Here is a 19079-nt window from a genome sequence, read left to right as displayed (position 1 = left end):
TTGATGCGAGGAACTTTAATACATCTGCTCATCCGTCTAATGCGCTGTTTCTTGCAGGTAAATGAACTAAAATACACCATTGCTTTCATGCATGGTACAGACTGTTCTCGGTGGTTTCCATCAGATCCATGCGGCATCTGTGTCACAGGATTCACTTTCTTGCGCAGACTTCTGTACAGCAAGTGAATGATCCCTACCACCCTGCCATGATTACTCAGGTGGTTTGTGTTTTGGCAGAAAAAATTTAAGTAGTCAAACTGGGGCCTTCACTCTAACCCATATCTCAACAAAAGGATCTCAACTGTCACATCCACCATACCATGCCATACAATCTACCCATCTGCTATACCATGCCATGAGCCCATCAGTCCATCCTTTTTGCTACACACAGTGATGTTGCTATTTAACATGTGCATCTCTTTTGTGGGTAGGGCTATTTACTAGCTAATACAGCCTGCCGTTTTACAAAGATATTTTAGAAGACTACTTTAGATATTTTAGAAGATTAACACAAAATTAATTTGGGCTTTTGTCCTCACTAGCATCGGTAAGACATTGCTGTGAAAGAAAAAGTTGTCACTGCCACCGGGTGGTATCAGTGGGAGTTCCATTCCCAGACCACTGCAATTTCTGTAACCTTTCTTTTTAAGAAATGACCTAGAAGTTTCTGTTGTAGCACCATGCTAGAATCGAGTGGATGGCAACTTTTCCTTCTGTCAGCCTATCTCTGTTACTGCGCATTTTATCAGTATCTTCTGTTTTCAGAAACATGACAGTCCTATTCTTCAACGGTCTGAGTTTTTCAGAGATGTTAATAGTGCAAAATTAAAGATGTTCAACATTCTCAAAATACATTTATTAAACTTGTAAATTTGCAGAAGCAAATCCAACATGCACACAGTCCACTAGAGACTATTCATGCTGCCAAGTGACTCTGTGGTGCAGTAGACATTAACACAATAATTATGTAAATATAATTTATTACTGCACTGTACAAACACTCAAGAAGACTTATTTTGTTGTGCGGTAGCATCATATGTACTCCTTATGTACTTCAAAACATCTAAAAGATTCACGCCATATTTTGCGGACACTGGAAACAAGGGATAGCGTCCACCAATTTCTTTTCGCAGGGCTTCTAGGCGGTCTAGTGCGCCGGGCACATCAACCTTGTTGGCAATCACAGCATGGGTGCCGTCAGTAAACCCCTGAAAGCAAGACATGTTTGGAACATCTTTTACACCGCTTTTACTTGTGCAACTGTTTGTGCAGACTCGCAAAGATCCCGAAAACATAAAAGGTTTTTCAGAATTTATCACATCAGACACAGAAGCAAATATCATGCGGATCTCACGCACTGTGGGAATCAATGTAAGTGAAGCTTTCTGTGCTATTAGCATTGATTCGTGATAACTGGGGGTGATGTTGACGGTGAATGTTTAATTTCTTCAGTGTTTAGCCAAATACAAAAATGGCGAGTTGATGTTAAATGTTACCTTGCATGCACCACTGCCATTTGTCTGCGTAGTACACAGAACACACAGTGAGACATTTTGCTTGAGGCATTGTTGTGCATCTTAGTTCATAACCTCTAAGAAGGTTAGCATTGTCATTGCCTCTCACGTTATATTGCATTGTGGCAGAAGTGTCAAACTTTAATTGAATTATGGGGCTGTATGTGCCAAAAGCACAATCGGATTAATAAGGCATGCCATAGTGACGGACTATGGATTAATTTGACCCCCTAGGGTTCTTTAATGAGCACCTGAATGTAAGTACAGAGGCGTTTTTGTATTTCATCCCCATCGAAATGTGGCTGCCGTGGTCAGGATTGAACCCGCGACCTCGAGCAATGCCACAGCCACAAAGCTAGCACGGCAGGCACAGAAGTGTTGATTTAACATGCAATTGCTTCCGTAGTGTTGCCTAGATGCTAAGGTACTTTAATGCAGCTTCGTGACTGTACGCTGTGCATCAGTTGTCCGCTTGACAAATTTGCACGGTGTTTATTTTTCAGAAATAGCAGAAATGTACTGTACCGTACCTTGAACTTTTGCCCGCAACCGCTCTCGTATAGCGTTTACTCACCTTCTCACATTGCCTTTTCCCTCTCCCACCCTCCCCCATGTATGGGAACTGCAAGTGAAGAGTGGCAAGGCTGTCATTCACTCAATTCGTGGCTGCGTTGGCTCTACCCAATGTCTGCCTCCATCTCTACCTCCTCTCAACCATTCCATCTACCTCTCCTCTGGACTGTTGCACATCAGTAGAAATGTAAATGCAGCAGTTTCTGCAATGCTTTTGTGAAGGGTCACGGATAATTACAGCTGTCAGGAGTGTATTATGGCAACATCCAGGGAGCTCCAGAGGGCATTGTGCACATGTGACACGATGAAAAGGTCCAAACAAGTTTCTCACGTCGCTCTGCCATGCTTCTGCAATGTATATGCACGCTCTGAATCGCCTACTGACGTGGTGTGCAAGACAGCAACAGCAGCAGCAGTGGAAAGTTGAAGAGGCAAAGAAAGCTTCTCTTTAAATTATCAAACAAGTTTGCACATTCATTGGTCTAATTTGGTGTGTAAAAAGTTTAATCCAGTAAGCCAGCACAGTATAAACTACTAGTGCTGGTACTCAGTCAGTTGAGCTAGCTGTATGCTTACTGAAACTTGTGGAGGCAAGTGCTGGGGACAGCAAGCAGTGTTGGTACCATGACTGCCAGCAAATGAAGCACATCAGCATAACAGTATGTGCACATCATGCTTGAAGAGTTATTGCTGTCAGTTTTATACTGCCTAGGATGGTAGTACATGACATAAAGTTAAGCGCAAGGGGCGGCACTGTTACTGCACTCATATTGGCAAGGGGTATGTTCTTGAAATATTTTTGGAATAAAATATAAAATCGTGTTTGTGTGTTTGAACCCTCAAAATGTTTACTCTAAGTCCTAAAAAGGAGTTTTACACAGCAAGGCAGAGAGGCTATAAATGTTGCAGTCGGGGAGGGTAATTTTAATGGGTCTCTCGCCAAGCTTAGGCACTCAAAACTAGAGTGGTGCGTAGATTATACGAGGGTGATTGTGTTTGCAAAATATTAAACCAGTGTTTGCTGCAAGAACAGTCAAAAATTAAAACAAAAGCCTACGTGCCCTTATTTTCAGAGCAGCCAGTCTTCTTGCCAGCAGACGCAACATCACAGCTCTTGTCTATCACATAATGCGTACCTCTTGCAGTGCACAAATAGCCAGCAGCAACGCGATCATGGGAATTCCCATGAAACGTAAAGCACGCAAAATCATGACTATAAACATCCCATGCAACAAGAAGGGAGGAAAAAGAAAGATGGCAGGGCCCTTTATGTTGATGGCAGGGCCCTGGGCTTCGTATAGGAGAATGCACGAGGGAACTGTTACCAACGCTGCGTCAGGCAATGAGGGAAAGCCTCTACTATAGGGAGGGTTGCTCACTTCTTTGCGCCATCTCCTTGCACCATTTATTTGCTCCTATATAGGCTATTACTAAACTCTATTAAAAAAGATAGAAACCTTTGCGGATGTACACTGGAACCTTGTTATAATGAAATAATGGATAGAACAAAGTAAATAACATTCCCCTTGAAATAGCCATTGAGATCCATGTATTTAGACACTTGTTTTAATGCAGTAAAATTGTCCTGCCAATGGATATAACAAACTAGATTCATATCCAAAACCAAAGAATACCCCACCGTTGTGAGCCGAGTACAGTGGTTTCCACGCGTTTTGGCACTCGTTCACCGCTGCAGTTCAAAACTCTAGCGTCCCCGTGTTGAATATGCCGGCAAGCAACACTGGTTTTTCTCACCACTGCACATAGATGCACACAAGGAGCGGCTCACTATCACACTTTTCCACTGGCCTCTCTCTGACTGCGGCATGCCACGCAGGCAGACGCAACTGGGCAAGTCAAGCTGTGCCACGCTACACAGCAGTGCAAAAGATTATCATTTCTATCTCTCTTTGGCTCGCCACACAGTCTGGCAGCTGGGCATGGCCTCCAAGATCGCATTGTCAATGCAAGATCACAGTGGCACTACGCCTGAGATTCTTCATTGTTTTATTAAAATTTCATCGCACACGTGGCCGTGTAATGATTCTGTGGCCCACAAAGCTGCATTTGTATTTTCATGTTTACAATTGTGCACTCCACTGGGCATATATTGAACAAAAGGGCAATGATGGACATAACAAATTATTTTGGCTCCCTCTTCAACTTTATTATAGCAAGGTTTTAGTGTATATTCAAGATGTATATAAGATCTATATCAATCCAAGCAACTCGTGCATCAAAGACAGTGAAGCTGTACAAGGAAGTCCTCACACCCTTTGTAAGTCCTAGGGATCTGTTTTGCCATTGTCCAAAATCTATGCAAGTCTTTGCAAGCACTTCACTATACCCAGTGCAATTCCTTTGCTATATCAGATTCTTTTCAATGCTTTACTCTATCTGAGTTTTGTACAGGAACCTGAACTGCTCCTGTAAAATAATTAAAAGTAAAACGGTTCAACATGGCATTAACATTTCTAAGATCAGATACTAAAGCTGATCTTAGCCAAAAGGCCCAGACGCAATAATCACAAAATGTTTGTCTATTTGAGCCCCTCCTGGCTAACCTTTAATGTGGAGCTGGTGAAATGCGATGTGAGAAACAAAAGAACAAAAATCACGGATATCTGGCTAAGATAAACTTTGCGAAGAAGTTTTCTATTATGTTTCAAAGAAAATTTGGGGCTCCCACGCAGGCTGCATTGCTTGCTGTTCTTTTATTTACATTCAACCATGCCACCGTACACCACCATTAGCTTTCACTGCTGCTGCATGAAACTGTTGAGGAACTTCCCTTAACAGCTTCACTGTAAAATTCTCGCTATATTCACTATATTCCCCCTGAACAACTTTCAGTGTGTAATCGTAGTTTCCGAGCAGACCTGGTAAAAAAAAATTTAACCATTACCACATATGAACATCGTGCTGTTCAATATTCTAAGAGCTTACAGTGTGGCCCCTACATCATAGCAGAAGTGGTTGACAGTGCTGCCTAAGTCCACCGGAACATTCAACTACTGCAGTGGTTCTATGGCCAAGCAGTGCAGAAACTGAACAAACATGGGTGTTATAAAACCAAGAGCACCGACTTTTGGGCTAGTTGGTTATGCATAGCAGATCACGGTCAAGCGTGCACAAACAAGGACAAAGTGAGGAGTAGACAACACAGGTGCTTACTTCCAACTGATCGTGTATCTACAAAATTGCATCATATGAATTTCATATGAGCTTCATCAATATGAATTTTATCATAAGAAAATTGAATGAAAGACTTCTAGAACACAGGAGGAAGGTGGCGAATTACCGCGATGGGAATCTTTCCGTACATTGTCATGACTGTGGAATAAAGAACAAGAAGCCATGTAAACCCTTGTTCAACATGTGTAAGATAGCAGCCAAAAATAACAACCAGGGTGTTAGGGAGCTAACTGAAGCAGACTGCATTAGAAAGGCGGGTGTGTCATGCGTCAGCGCACCTTCTGTTTTTCTGTCGTCCAAAGAAACTAAGTTTCTGAGCATGGCCACCTGATGTCAGCATTTCCGTCTTGTGACATCATGAAGGAAAGTATTTATATGATGCAATTTTGTAAATACACGATCAGTTGAAAGTAAGTGCTTGTGTTGTCTACTCCTCACTTTGTCCTTGTTTGTGCGTGCTTGACTGTGATCTGCTATAAAACCAAACCCTTTATCACACTACACCAGGTGTACCTGCATTATGGACTAAAAAATTATTCATAATGATGTACATAAATTTGCTTATGATCAGTGATGAACTCATTAGTTATAAGTTACTCAGTAATATTTCGTTATTAACCAGCAGAATTGAAGATTGCCATTACTGAAAGCATGTCCAAAATTTAGTAACCCCGGGACTAGTCCTTGTCACAAGGCATTTGCCACAAAATGTGTGGCAAATGATTCTGTATTCCACTTCATAGTTTCTCTAAAAAAAAACTATTTGAGATAATACTATGGTGAAATGCACCAATATACTACCACATTTTCCGCAATATAGTCTGCAGAGGGCAATTTAGGCTTAAAATAAGAAGCTTTTCTTGGATAGTCCATAACAGTAGGTTGTGGGGATTGTGTTCCTCCATTTCATTGCAGTGTCATAGTGCAGCAGGCTTTAGGCATGGGGACCGTATCATGGCAAAGTCGCTTTCAAACTTGGCATGCGCGGGCCACCGCTTTCCCTCTTTCTTTGCTCCAAGGGCACCATACAGCAGCGGGGCCATAAAGAATTTGCTGCCATCCACACTCAAGCAGACTGAGGACTCACACGATTGGTCTGTTTGGGCGGGAACTTGCATCCCCTCTCTCGTGGTGGCTCGAGCCGACCGTGAAAGCTGGGGCATGGGGAGAAGCTCTCAGGCAACGAAATGGTGCGTACTAAATTCCGTTTCTCCTGGTTTGCCCTTTTGCTGGCTGGCCACGTCGAGGCGGGTGCAAACCTATTCCCTGCTCCTGTTCTGGAGCTACTCGAGGCTTCTGGAGGCTACTGTTCTGGAGACGTGGCTCACTTCACGTGCGCGGTTATACTGTACTGGGTTGCCCTCAGAGGGTATATTGAGCTGAAGGGACATAGCCCTGGTAGCACCGTTGTTGGCAGCCATTCTGCCATATAACAGCATGTTATATGATTCTCTGATACTGTTGTGCCACCCTTGAATTGTGGGAGCTCCGGCTTATGCACACCGTGCAGATAGGCTGTAATAGTTCGACAATGCTGAAGTATTCGTATAATAAATGCCTTCTTTGCACTCTGGGCCTTCTTGTGGCGCTACGTCTCAATCGCAGTGGAAACTGAACGAACGTCTGCTTCAAGCACACGCAACACATGCTGCTGAGCTGGTCGTCCCCCTGAGGGCTTGGATACTTGAACCTGCGCAGTGGTCTAGGTGAGCCCCGGTGGATCACCACAAGATGGAGACCACAAAGTAAGCAAAAATTTTATTGTCAACCAGTAAAAGCGTGGGTCCTTTATCAGACAGTATTCAGGAGTCAATACTAAATGCCCTCAAAATCACTTTCGTCTGGGCTGCCAGAACAAACAGTCAAGCATGTCAGATTCGACGAATGGCTCCTCTATGTCTTAATCACCTTCAGAATCTTTAGTTCTTGCGCGCAGAAGACTACGCTGAGCTTGAACAATGTGGGGAAGGTGCAGAATTCGCTTGTACAATGTCACGGTGTTTCATATTTTACGGCACATATTTCATACACCCTAACAATATCCTGAGCTGCCAGAATAAGCTAGAAATATTGCTCAAGTGTAGCGATGACCATTGTGGAACTGATTTTGCTGTGTAATTTAGCATGGGAAATGTTTGCAGGCACAGTATGGCCTCGTTATGTTCAAGCATGCCTCCGATCTTAAGAAATAAAATTATGCATAGTTCGCACCCCGCAAAATCTCTCAAAATTGTATAGTCCGGAAAATACGGTAGTTAACACTTCTCAGCTGAGAACTAAGGAAAATGGAGTGCCGATAAATGTTAACTGGAACATCAATGCGTTTTGCCATAGCTATTGAGGATATACTTCTCAAGACTAGTGCTAAGCACAAGGTTTTTGCTAAATGGAGATTAGTACTTCAGTGCTGATGTGCTTCACTTCCACAATGGTGAAATGTTCTCTAATTACACAGTTAATTAGTGAAATTTTGTTAGTAAGCTTACCTTACGCTACAATTTGTCTTGCTAGTAGTTCTACCTCTTCAAGTAATCCAGGTGATGTGACAGAATTGTGATATCTACAATAGGAGATTTTCATAAGTTTGTTTCCATTAGTGTGATAACCTGGAGTAGTGCTTTTAATGAAAGCTGTTAAAAAGAAAAAAAAGAAAGAAAGTATCTTTTTTTACAGAATCATGCAACATGTAACTAAATGCGTAGAGTGAGGCACAAGCTTGCTTTTTTTTAAACTTCTATAGCTCCAACATGTCCACTGCTATATTTCTGCAAAGAGTGTCCCTAAAGAAACATGTTGTAATTTTATTATGGAAAAAACCTGTTATGTGCCAAAGTATTACGATCACCAAGCAGCTGATATTGCAGAATGGCTTTCGGTCCATTCAGTAGCTTGCACAGTATGGTGTGCAGCAGAAGCTCCTAGAACTGAAGGCAACAAAGAGAACAAAGGTGACAACTCACTGTTCTGCCATTTACCACCACATTTTTCGGTGCTCTTCTCTTGGAATGTACTAGCATCAAACACTTGTGCTATGAAGTAGTGCAAACAAGAGGGCTGAAAAGAATCTTGCCTGACGATAGTGCTCCAGCTCCGTGAGCAGCACAGTGTACTGACTTGCTGGGTCAGGGCACTGCAGGTCTACAACAAAAAGGAGGCAGCCACATCGCTCTGTGTGCCGCAAGAAAGCATGACCCAGGCCTCGATTTTTGTGGGCCCCTTCCACGAGTCCTGGAAGATCAGCAACTGGACATACAAATTACCAGAAATGCATACACAGCCAAAATAATGACACAAGTGGTTATGCATACCAACAGATTGTGAGAGGTTACATTACCATCAAAGGGCAAATCTAGCAATTCTTAAAGCTCCAGATTTCAACAAAGCTTATATCGTCAAATTCTCCACAACACATTTTGGTCATGTGTGCCAAACAATGTTGATGAAAATTGCACAGTTTATCCATAAAATAATTTTAGAAATTGCCGTACACACTACAGATCCTTAGTCTTCAATAAAAGAATTTCTATTGGCCACCTTGTGCTTGCAGGCTGCACTATCAGCATGTGATATTGCATGGAAGCAGCAGGTCAGGTGGGGAAATTTTGTGATGCTATCTAAGCCAAGTTGGCAGAACTCTAGTTATCATAAGTGGCTATGTTCAATGTAAATGCTGGCGTTAGGGTTTCGGCAACATAAACCTTCATGAAGCAATCTTTGTTTTATTTTTTTCCTCCAAGAAGAGTCACGACAAAAAATTTAGGACTCGTAGCTGAACATAATTTTCAAAATAGAAGCACAGATGCACATCTTCCCGGTGCATGCATGTTCTAACATCACCATTTACTTCAAGAGAAGCAGCTTCTTGGGCTGCCTGGTCCAGTTCTGTTTTCAATGTGTTTTTGCTTAGTGAAAGTTCTTTCTATGTTTTTATGCAATCATATAATCTTACGCATGACAGGAGGTGCAGAGAAATCAATAACAACCACTTCCCCAACACACAAGAGTTACAAAGGCATATTGTCCTATAAGGGGGATGCAAGGATCAAGTCCTCAAAATCACGAAAAAATATATTTCAGGATAAGGCAGCTTTTGCAAATAAATCAATTTCAGGAGAAAGTTGCTTCTGTCAATGGCAACATTTTTTCTGTGCTGCATTAAAGAAAAGTCACACCCAAAAGGTGAAGAATTGATAACAATAGCAAAGCATTGCACAACTGCACAAAGTAGGGTTTGTAGTTTTACCTGCCATATAATTGCAGTAAAGATTCGCTCAGTAATTAAATTAGAACACCTGGTGTCACATGTGCACAGGTGAACATGAACTGATCTTGCTCGATGACTGCAAACACATGCTGTCACAATGCTGGCATGATGAAGAGTGCGAACTAAGGGAAGGGAACAATTATGCTGCCTCTCACTTCAACATGTCTCCGAAACTTAAGATTACGCAACCTCCAGTACTAGACGTGCTCGAAGACAGCGCACATGCCATCTCGGTTCGCCGAACCTTTGCTTCTGCCAGAGATTACCTCCAAGATAGGGTGTGGCAGCGCACAGCTGGGCTAGAGGAGCAGACGCGCACTTACTCCAGTGAAAAGTTACATTTTACCCATCCTGCAAGGGGCGGGTAACACGGTTTTACTACAGCCGACCTCAATTAATTTGACCTTTACGAGTCTGGAGAAGTTCATAGAATTACCCGGTGGCTTGAATTAAAAGAAGAGGCATAAAAAATGTTGAGAAACACACCACTGCTTCATTTGGTAGTATTTACCAGATTCTAATGTGCCCCAGAATCCAGTGCACACCCACTTATATATATGGGTTTGTACCATAAAACGATGTACACCCCAAGGCTAATGCACACTCGATTTTATAGCACAGACACACAGAAAGTAGTATGAATCAGAAATAAGATGAAACCTGCAGAGACTCCCTTGACAAGAAAAGAAATTTATTTACCCTTATTGTTTATTGTCACTCTCAGACAGATTTTTACTGCTGTTTATGGAGCACAACATGTTGCCCTTCTTCTAGTCCATTTCTGCATTTCTGTCCATTTCTGCTTCTAGTCTACATTCTACATTTCTTAAACCACTCTGCTACAATCACAAGTACGATGATGGCCCACACCTAGACTGACCACCCCGTCAGTTCATCCTGCGACACATGCAAGTCTTCAAGTGCTGAAAACATTTGATGCTACTAAGTTGCCACTGGCTTAGCATTTAAAATTTATCTTTTGGATGAGCTTTTCTAATTTAACAAACCCTGAAAGCAGCGTGTTGTTGCCATCATGTGCAAACACTTATTATACCGCCATCCTGGGTGAAAATAACACTGACGCTGGCTCTGGCAGTAGGTTGCTGGTAATATCGCAAACATGATTTCGGTTTTGTATCCAACAGTAATGCGCAGGCAGTTTTCAGAACAATTAGAAAAGGGGTAAATACAGTAATCATTCCTAGTGAACTGCTCTTTTTGCTTTGAAATCAGCCAAAGGCAGAACGAAAGTTGACGGTTTTGGCCAGGGATAATGTGTCTTCAAAGCATTTGCTGTCTCTTAAGTGCTGCCAAGGTAGATGCTGCAGCCATTGCAGTCACCAGTGGGGTTAGACATGTGTGTGGTGCCCTGTAAAGTTTGAATTATCCTGCAAGGGCCAATTTCAAGATTGAAATAATTAAAGTTATGGCCTGTAATCACTGGCTGGAACCTTAAAAAAAATCAAATTAACCAGTTGAATGAATGGAAGTATACTGTACAAGTCTACCATTGGCACTGTGTGTTCTGTCTAACGTGCCTTTCTGTGTTCCAGTCATTCTGCCTGCCACACAGAACAACTGAGACACAAGATGCCATACCTACAAGCCCATGTAGCTAACATAACACCATCTACCATTGGTGTTATGTTAGGATGACACAAACATATAATGCAATATTGAAAATAAGAATACTATAAATTATAACCATGGACTCCATTGCAAAGTTTGTTAACTTGAATATTATAGAGATAAGAAATACTGCCATCTATGATAACTTCTCTAAAACAATTTTGCTCAAATATAAGCAATACTGTTGCCATTGTAACTATAATTTTCTGTTTATGTTTGCGTGGCCTGTGGCACATGTTGCATTTTGTGTCAAGCTAACCTTTGCCCAGTACAAATTCCTTTGTTTACTCACTATATGCAGTAAACTTTGGAAATGTGCTGCCAATTATTATTCCAAGTTCTTTGTCAAGCATATAGGTATTGCTTTATTTTTATTCAGAGACACATTAGGTGCCCTCTCCTGCTTATGGATTTAAAATAAAGCCAGCAGACACATAGTGAAAGAAAAAGTACTACATAAAGACTACTACAAACTGGACCATGCATTGTGCAAGATGGCTGCTTTTTCAGAGCCTTCAGCATTATTTCCATGGTCACATGATGCGTCACATGTCTAATGTATATTTCATGCTATCACTACACAATGTTCTAATTTAATCGTACCATTCTCACTCTCAGAACACAAGGAAAGTACATAAAACAGCAGAAAATATGCTTACCAGCCAACTGGAGGTAATCATCATAGCTCACAACACCTACGTGTGGCCTCAGTGTCGTAAAAGGATAGGCAGCCACTTTAGGCCGGGCTCTTGTAATGGCACGCAGCAAAGTAGATTTACCCACATTGGGAAAGCCGACCTAAAAATATATTGCAATAAAAAAACACTACATAAGACCTTGAACATGTCTAATTACATTACCAGGCCACAAAAAGAACAACACCTTAGGCAAATACCATTATGCTTCCCTTTCATCTCATACAAAATAAAGGCATAGTAGCAAGACTCAAAGCCCTTATTTTGGTTTTAATTGCAAGATAAGCCACATCATAGCATCAACAAATATGCATCAAATGGTACCACACAAGATTTCAGTGAAAAAATCAAATTACCTTTTGTACAGCAATACAGACAATACAGTGATACAGCCGACTCCCGTTAATTAGACCCTTGCAAGGTCAAGTATCTGAAAGATTGAATGAACAAATGGTGGCAAAATGAATGAATTCAAATCCTTTTTTTATTACTTGAAGTATTCTGTGATGTCTTTTTGTCTTTCGCTCTTGATGAGTGACTTCACCAGCATGAGGCAAAGAGCGCAGATGTGTTTAAATACTGCCTCAGCATGACATGATATGAAACAAGTGGCAATGAATGGCTTCTTGGGCACAAGGAGAGTCGGCCACTAAAGGATAAAATAAATTTAAATAAAACAGCTTCGCACCTAGAGAAGCAACAACACCATCTGCTGAATTTAATGTGTTTTCAAGCTTTTGGTAACCGCTGCTCGCATGTAGGTGGGGGTCAGCAGGGGCCAATTTAACCAAAGCAACATGCTTTCTTGCAGGGACTTTCCTATGTGCTTGAATTAAGCAAAAAGTCGAATTAACCGAGGTTGAATTAACGGGAGTGCAAAGTACTAAAGAAAACAATAATGACTTTAGGAAAAGAAAGGATGTTCCAAACAAAATTGTATAGTATTTGGATGAAATTTTGTACATAGTGCTATTTTCACGGTCATTTCCAAAAATTGTTCAGTAAAACCACCTTTCTCCTCAATAATTGACTCAATACACTTTTGAACATGGCTGCGACTTGTATCTTTGTGGATGTTGACAAGAATAGTAGCCTTGGATGAGTTTTTAGTATTGTGCGCCTGTTTTCTAGTATACCTTTCAGTGGTGTATCAAACATAGTCTAGCAAGTTTAAATATTCAGAACTAGAAGTAGGAGGCTGTGACAAGCCTGTGACACTCATAGAAGTTTGCACCAAGCCATTCTTGGGTTGTGCAGGCCACACAGGAGGATGCAAAGCTGTCACATAAACCTAGTACTTAATGTCCTTGCAAAGATAAAATGTGATTAGTATTGACTATTCCACCTGTAGCTGCTTGGCAATGGCCATCATTGACTTTTCAGGGTTGCTACTCGTGATAGCCTGCATCCACTGGACAAACTTAAATATCTGGATGATATCTGACTGCTGACAGTACTTCTTTCTCTTTTCACCAATGGCTCTTCACTGCGAAAAGCATGAGCTCTTTTCTGACCTTGAAAACAAAGGACCCTGCCGCACTGAGCAAGGTGGTAATATGTCAAGTTTATGTGACCAGCAGCTAACGCAAGTGATACTTGTGTAAAAATGGAAGCTTCTACCTTGGAAAAGGTGTGCTAGATTGGTGACAAAGTAGTTGAATATGAAGTTAAGCGTCTAGACTGATGTATCAGGAACATTAATTTCTATGGCAATCTGAATCTGAAGCTGTGTTTTCAAACACCTCATGCACCCAGTACACTCCATAAAAGTGAATTTGGTTTTCCTTTGAAATCTCTAGGTTAGCTTGTTCTGGGACAATCTAAGTTCTTTCTTTTGTTGGCAGAGTGTAACAGCGTTATGTTGCCTGTTTGGATACTCCGGAATCATGGGGCCTTCTTTAAAAAGGGAAGTTTGCTTCAATAAATTTTCATTTGGCAGTGTGCATCTTTCCGTCTGTTACTTTCCTTTCTCCTGTATTTTCTTGTCAGTCACAAGCATACACCATACTGACTGATTTACAACATATATCACTGTTCTGATCGGAATAAATTACGCCGAGTGTTCTTATAGATGTACAGTTAAACCTTAATATAACAAAGTCAGTAAAATCTGCAATCTGCTTCATTATAACGAAATTTCATTACATTGAAATTTGACTTTTTATGCAAATAAGCACAGTTGCCAATGGATTTTTGTTAAACAGAAGGGTACACAAACGTTTTTGACCCATCGAGGAATTGTAAAAAGCAAGTTTGAATAAGAAAAAAAATTAATTTTGTTGAATTGGAGAGTCAGACATGAAAAAAATGGTTTCATGCTGTGCCAACGATACCTTCATGTTGGCGGTACGAAGCGAAGCAAGCCACATTTTTGCGTCCACTCCGCACTTGCGATTGACAGTGTCACTTGCAGTGGGGCAACATTATCATGAAAAGTACCAGCAGTAGGCAACAAATGCTTCATCAGCCTCTCACTTCAATGCGTCTCCAAAACTGGAGATTACGCAACCGCCAGCACTAAACGTGCAGGTAGACAGAGCCCATGATGCCATACCATCTCGTCTCGCCCAGTCTTTGCGCACTCGGCAGATTACCTCTAAAACAGGCTGCATGGGCTGCGTATGCACTCAGCCATGCGCAACCATGGCAGGGTTTCGGTTTTATCGGTTTTTATTGAGATGATTAGAAAGATTACAAGATGTTAATATACAGAAGGAGGTCCCGAAGTCAAAGACTGCAATGGGACCTCCTATATGGACTACAAAAAGAGACACACGCCAACCTGCCCCCCACCTTTGCATGTGCTTGATTGTGTTACCACGAGCTCGTTCTCTTTCCCTTTGTTTGCGTAGGAAGACTGCACTCACCCAGCCTCCATCCTTCTCAGCTTACCCTCGCACTCTATCACTACCAACGAAAGCATATGGTGCACGGTAGTATCTTATGGCACTAGGAATTTATATGGAACATGATGTCGGCTGCTTCGACGGTTGCTCTCGGTAGTGTGGCGCGATTTGAGATGTGCATTTGTAAGCAGCCATATGCAATTCAGCTATCTGACCATCTGTGTCTACGGAATTTTCCATCTATTGCCTTGGTATTCCTTTGCAGTGACAATAAAATTTTCTTACATTGAAATTGTGTACAAACACACTTCACTAATTTGAGGTTCAAAATACATGGTGTTCTATGGCCAAGAAGTTATAAAAAGATAAATACTTCATTATATCGAGAATTTCATTATACTGAACTTCATTATATTGAGGTTTTACTGTATTATTTGTTTAATTAAAGTGTTTTATGCTCTCTAACACTGATCACTACTCACCAGGCCAGCCTGAGCCATGGTCTTCATTTCAAGATGGTAGACAATGGCCTCTCCCTGGGCGCCCAGCTGACAGACACGTGGATGACGGTTCTCATTGGACAAAAAATGATGGTTTCCTCGGCCACCCGCACCACCACGAGCTGCTAGGAAACGGCTCCCTTCTGTGTCCAGATCAGCTAGTGGGCGCTCTTCCTCACTGCACACCACAGTGCCTAATGGCACCTGCACAAGACATTACATTACAGGAATAAGCATTACCTTGCTTAGTAGATCCAAGTTAAAGAAATATTACTTTCCCAGGTTGCTTTGCTGTTTACATTCAACGATGAATGAACCAAAATATGTATCCACCCAGACAATATCACTGCCATTAAAAGTGAGCCTGGCACAACAGCAAGTGGATTCTTGCAACTAATAAACATGCACCTCAGGTCAAATTCTGTTTCCTTATATGATGTGCCTTGCATTAACATGGCAGTGTATGCAGCATTGAGTCCTGGTATCATGCCAATATTAAGCTACTTTCTTTTAGCATAGTGTGACAGATTACTGCAAGCCCGTTACAAAAACTTGCAAGAGAAAAATATGCAGGTATGTTGATACTTGGCGCAACCATGACAAACTTCTTTTTTTAAAAAAGCTATTGTACAAGTGGTGTCACGCTTCACTAAATGCCTGCATCCTCTTCTTGCAAGTATGAAAATGTTGTGCGATGACCACCTAGTTTGTGTTTACTGCATATCATATTCACTGCTAATAAAGATGAGGACAGGGGAAGAGAATGCAAAATGATGACACGCTACAGTTCAGGCATTAAATTTGAAAAGGGAAACCTCGCCCTTCATTTGCTTCACTAAGAATCAAGCATATTCAGCCAAATAAATGCAAATCAAGTGTTGAAGAAATACTTCACTGAATTAACTTGGTGTTACTGCTTAATGTTCCTTTATTGAACAGATTCACAAGTAAAAATACAAACAAAGTCCAAAGCTTTGTCATTCGGGAGCTTGGCATGCGCCATTATGATTGTAGGTACCAATCAAGTTACTAAAACTAAAGCTAACTAGAATCCCTGTGGGTTGTCATTGAAACTTTGCGACCATTTCTATAAAGGGGAAACATCTGCTTGCTTGAGATAAGGTGCAATATCGAGTGGAAGACCTTTTTAGAACATGAGGGGCTAGAACCTATGTAGGGCTTGTGTAACTGCAATATATAAAAAAATTAACTTAAAAGAAATGTGCTTCCTTCTTGGTCATTTAACACCACAAAGCCCAACGCTTTATTTTTGATATGCTGAATTTGAAGCCTAAAAACTGTTTAAGTGCTGGAAACCCAATGTAGAGACCATGCTAGCGTTTTTGAAATACTGGAGGAAGTTTTCAGTTGTGGATAGTTCAGCAAATCAATTGGCAATTAATTAATCATGTAGAACTAATTTTTCCTAAATTATAATTTCAGTTTTCTTCATACCAATGTACTCTACATTGCCAGAAATAGATGTAAACAAGTTGGTTAAATTTTCTTTGAAGTGAAACAATGTTCGGGCTTTAAACATACTAAAGCAGACAGCTACAAAGCATGATGCTCCCATTTTGTGCATAGAGGGAAAAAAAACAGGAATACTTGCAGGAACAACGGTGTGTTCCCCACATCGTCCGTGCATGTCCTTGCCAAATCCTCGCAGGCCAGCATTACCACATATGGTTGAGCTTATATGCTCCAGAGACTTGACATTACTGGTAGCTGCAGGGAAAAAAACACGAGCATGAAAAGAAGATGCTACACGGGAAACCCCAACCCCCTTCCTCACTCAAAAATAAAAGAAGAAGAAACGCATCTTGCCTTCAAAAACGATATGACCACCATTTCCACCATCTCCTCCATCAGGTCCAGCATTTGGATTGCAGAAGAGCTTCATAAACGAGATGCAACCATCGCCACCTGGGCCTCCGATAACCTTGACTCGTTTCCAGTCTACGAAGTGTGATGGCTGGCGAAACAGAGGGCACAGATATCGGTTAGTGATTGAACAGATCAGATTTAGTAGGCTTGGATAACATTATTATTCCTAAATGATCATTCTAGCTTATTCCACTTCTGATCATTCCACTTATTAAAATAATATTAAAGTCAAGGCTTCTGCTTTTCGTCGCTTGTCAGCTTTAGGATGTGCCCAATTTCGCACAAGCAGAGATCAATCGCAAAGCAACACTGTAGGATACCTGCCTTACCCTTTGGTCAAACAATAAATATGTAGAAAAAACAGGGGAAATAATATGTAGAAAATTCGATTTAAACAGTTCAACTCTCATTACGTAAAATTTTACAACGGGTATCTTCGACCTTTGAAAACTTCACGTTACCACACACGTATGCACGAGCTGAGAACACGCTAAGAGCTTACTCTCGGCTCGTGCATATTTCAAGCGAAATCGTCGCAAAGCAGCGGTCCCACGTGAATCACATCGTTTACTTACTCGAACATGTCGAGATTTCGGTTTGGTGTCTCGCATTGGAAGTGCCGTACTGCATAACCTGACCAAAAAATGTTCTCGCGCTGAACAAGTAAACAATATCGGCCTTAATATCATCGCTTAGTTTAGTCGAAACAGTTATCCCAAATTAACAATATCTGGGCACAGACGCAGGATTAACTGACTATATTTCACACTGGAGAGTGCCAGCACAACATTAATACTTTTGGATAAAAATTAAAGAGAACCAACGCAAAGGACAGTTCATTTTGTACAAGCAACCATCAGGAAAATTACATATGAGTGGCGCCATTAAAGTAAAATCGGCTTACTTCGGCCAAGCTTCGGTTGAGCTTCGGCTGCATCTTCTTTCGATTTCGTTTATGGAAGAAGATTTCCTTTATCTTGGCCGCGTATTGTTCGCTATGCCCTACAGAAAAACAATGACATGCTTCAAACATCAAAATTTTAGCGCTTTTTTAAAGTAACAGCTTGTAAGTCATATATTAACACTACTAAACCATTAAAAAACTGCCGTTAGAAACTGTTCAAGCAGCAGCAACAATGGGTATGGTAAACACGAGATTTCATTTGAACTTTGGCGGCGGTTGCGGGCCGTTGGTTGTGAGAGCTGTGTTGTGACTTTCGCTTGAAATTTGTTGACGTACCCGTTCCTGTGTTATACGTATTCCTCGTAGAAAATATTTCAGAGCTTAGCTTGCTAGGCTTTCCAGGCGTGCTAGTGTAACTGTCTAGCTCGGGCGTTGCCAAAATGGACGATATTGACGAATATGCCAGAGTAAGTGGCCAACACAACGGCACTTTGTGATCACACAACATATTCTACACTACATCTGTCGTAAGACGTGCAAGTTTCATGCCGTGTCTGAACTACATTCATGTTTTTTCTTGCAGAAGCTCGCAGAACGCACAAGGGCCAGGGGCAGAAACCTGCGTCACAAAACGGCGGAACCAGCTCCCTCAAAGCGCAGTCTAACTGCTGATGATTTAAATTGTCGATGTGGTAAGGTTGTGCTTTTTGGCACCTGTACTATGCAGTGAATATTTTCTTGCCATTCGTATTCTTACATATTTTCCTCAAGCAATCGTATGTTGCAGTTGCGTTTCATGCTTACGTATGGAGCTTATGAATGTTTAACGGTCCAAATGACCAATCGACGCATTTTTCATGACTGTAATGCTGGACCCGTATGCTTCTATTGCAGGCCGACGAACATGCCTTAATGAGGTTAGAGATCGTTACAGCTTTGTCTTCTAAATGTATGGTGTATAAAACTTCGTTAATGCGTATCCTCGTGTACGATCGCCACGGGGTGTGTCATGACCTTGTAATGTGCGTGAACAATGATGGTGCTTGCCAACCTGCCGACAAAAAACAGAGGG

At 41.4% G+C, this 19079-nt stretch overlaps 2 protein-coding genes across 4 annotated transcripts in view; one reads left to right on the top strand and one right to left on the bottom strand.

Annotated features, from left to right (window-relative positions):
- Positions 1-963: 963 nt before the first annotated feature.
- On the bottom strand, positions 964-18013 carry LOC126547451 (mitochondrial ribosome-associated GTPase 2). Of its 2 annotated transcripts, XM_055062760.2 has the most exons (8): positions 17679-18013; positions 17044-17191; positions 16829-16944; positions 15199-15420; positions 11835-11973; positions 8353-8525; positions 7769-7842; positions 1120-1208 (listed from the first exon to the last, which is right to left on the bottom strand). In XM_055062760.2, exons 1-7 carry the CDS (start codon positions 17790-17792, stop codon positions 7807-7809), a joined length of 948 nt encoding a protein of 315 aa, XP_054918735.1. In that variant the 5' UTR covers positions 17793-18013; the 3' UTR covers positions 1120-1208; positions 7769-7806. The 2 variants fall into 2 exon arrangements, with proteins under 2 accessions (XP_050051412.1, XP_054918735.1); XM_050195455.3 differs by lacking the exon at positions 7769-7842 and having other exon boundaries at positions 964-1208; positions 17679-18012.
- Positions 18014-18267: 254 nt separating this feature from the next.
- The window catches only part of LOC126547442 (uncharacterized), an 86399-nt gene continuing 85587 nt past the window's right edge, over positions 18268-19079 (top strand). For both annotated transcript variants that reach the window (XM_050195446.3, XM_050195444.3), the window contains exons 1-2: positions 18268-18474; positions 18591-18699. In XM_050195446.3, coding sequence (XP_050051403.2) covers positions 18448-18474; positions 18591-18699 — 136 coding nt within the window. In that variant the 5' untranslated portion in view covers positions 18268-18447. The remainder of the gene's footprint in view (positions 18475-18590; positions 18700-19079) is intronic.

This window comes from Dermacentor andersoni, chromosome 1 (assembly GCF_023375885.2).
Source record: "Dermacentor andersoni chromosome 1, qqDerAnde1_hic_scaffold, whole genome shotgun sequence".
Classification (NCBI taxonomy): Eukaryota; Metazoa; Arthropoda; class Arachnida; order Ixodida; family Ixodidae; genus Dermacentor; species Dermacentor andersoni.
The sequence above is the reverse complement of the archived record's forward strand: the minus strand, read 5'-3'. Positions and strand labels throughout refer to the sequence as shown.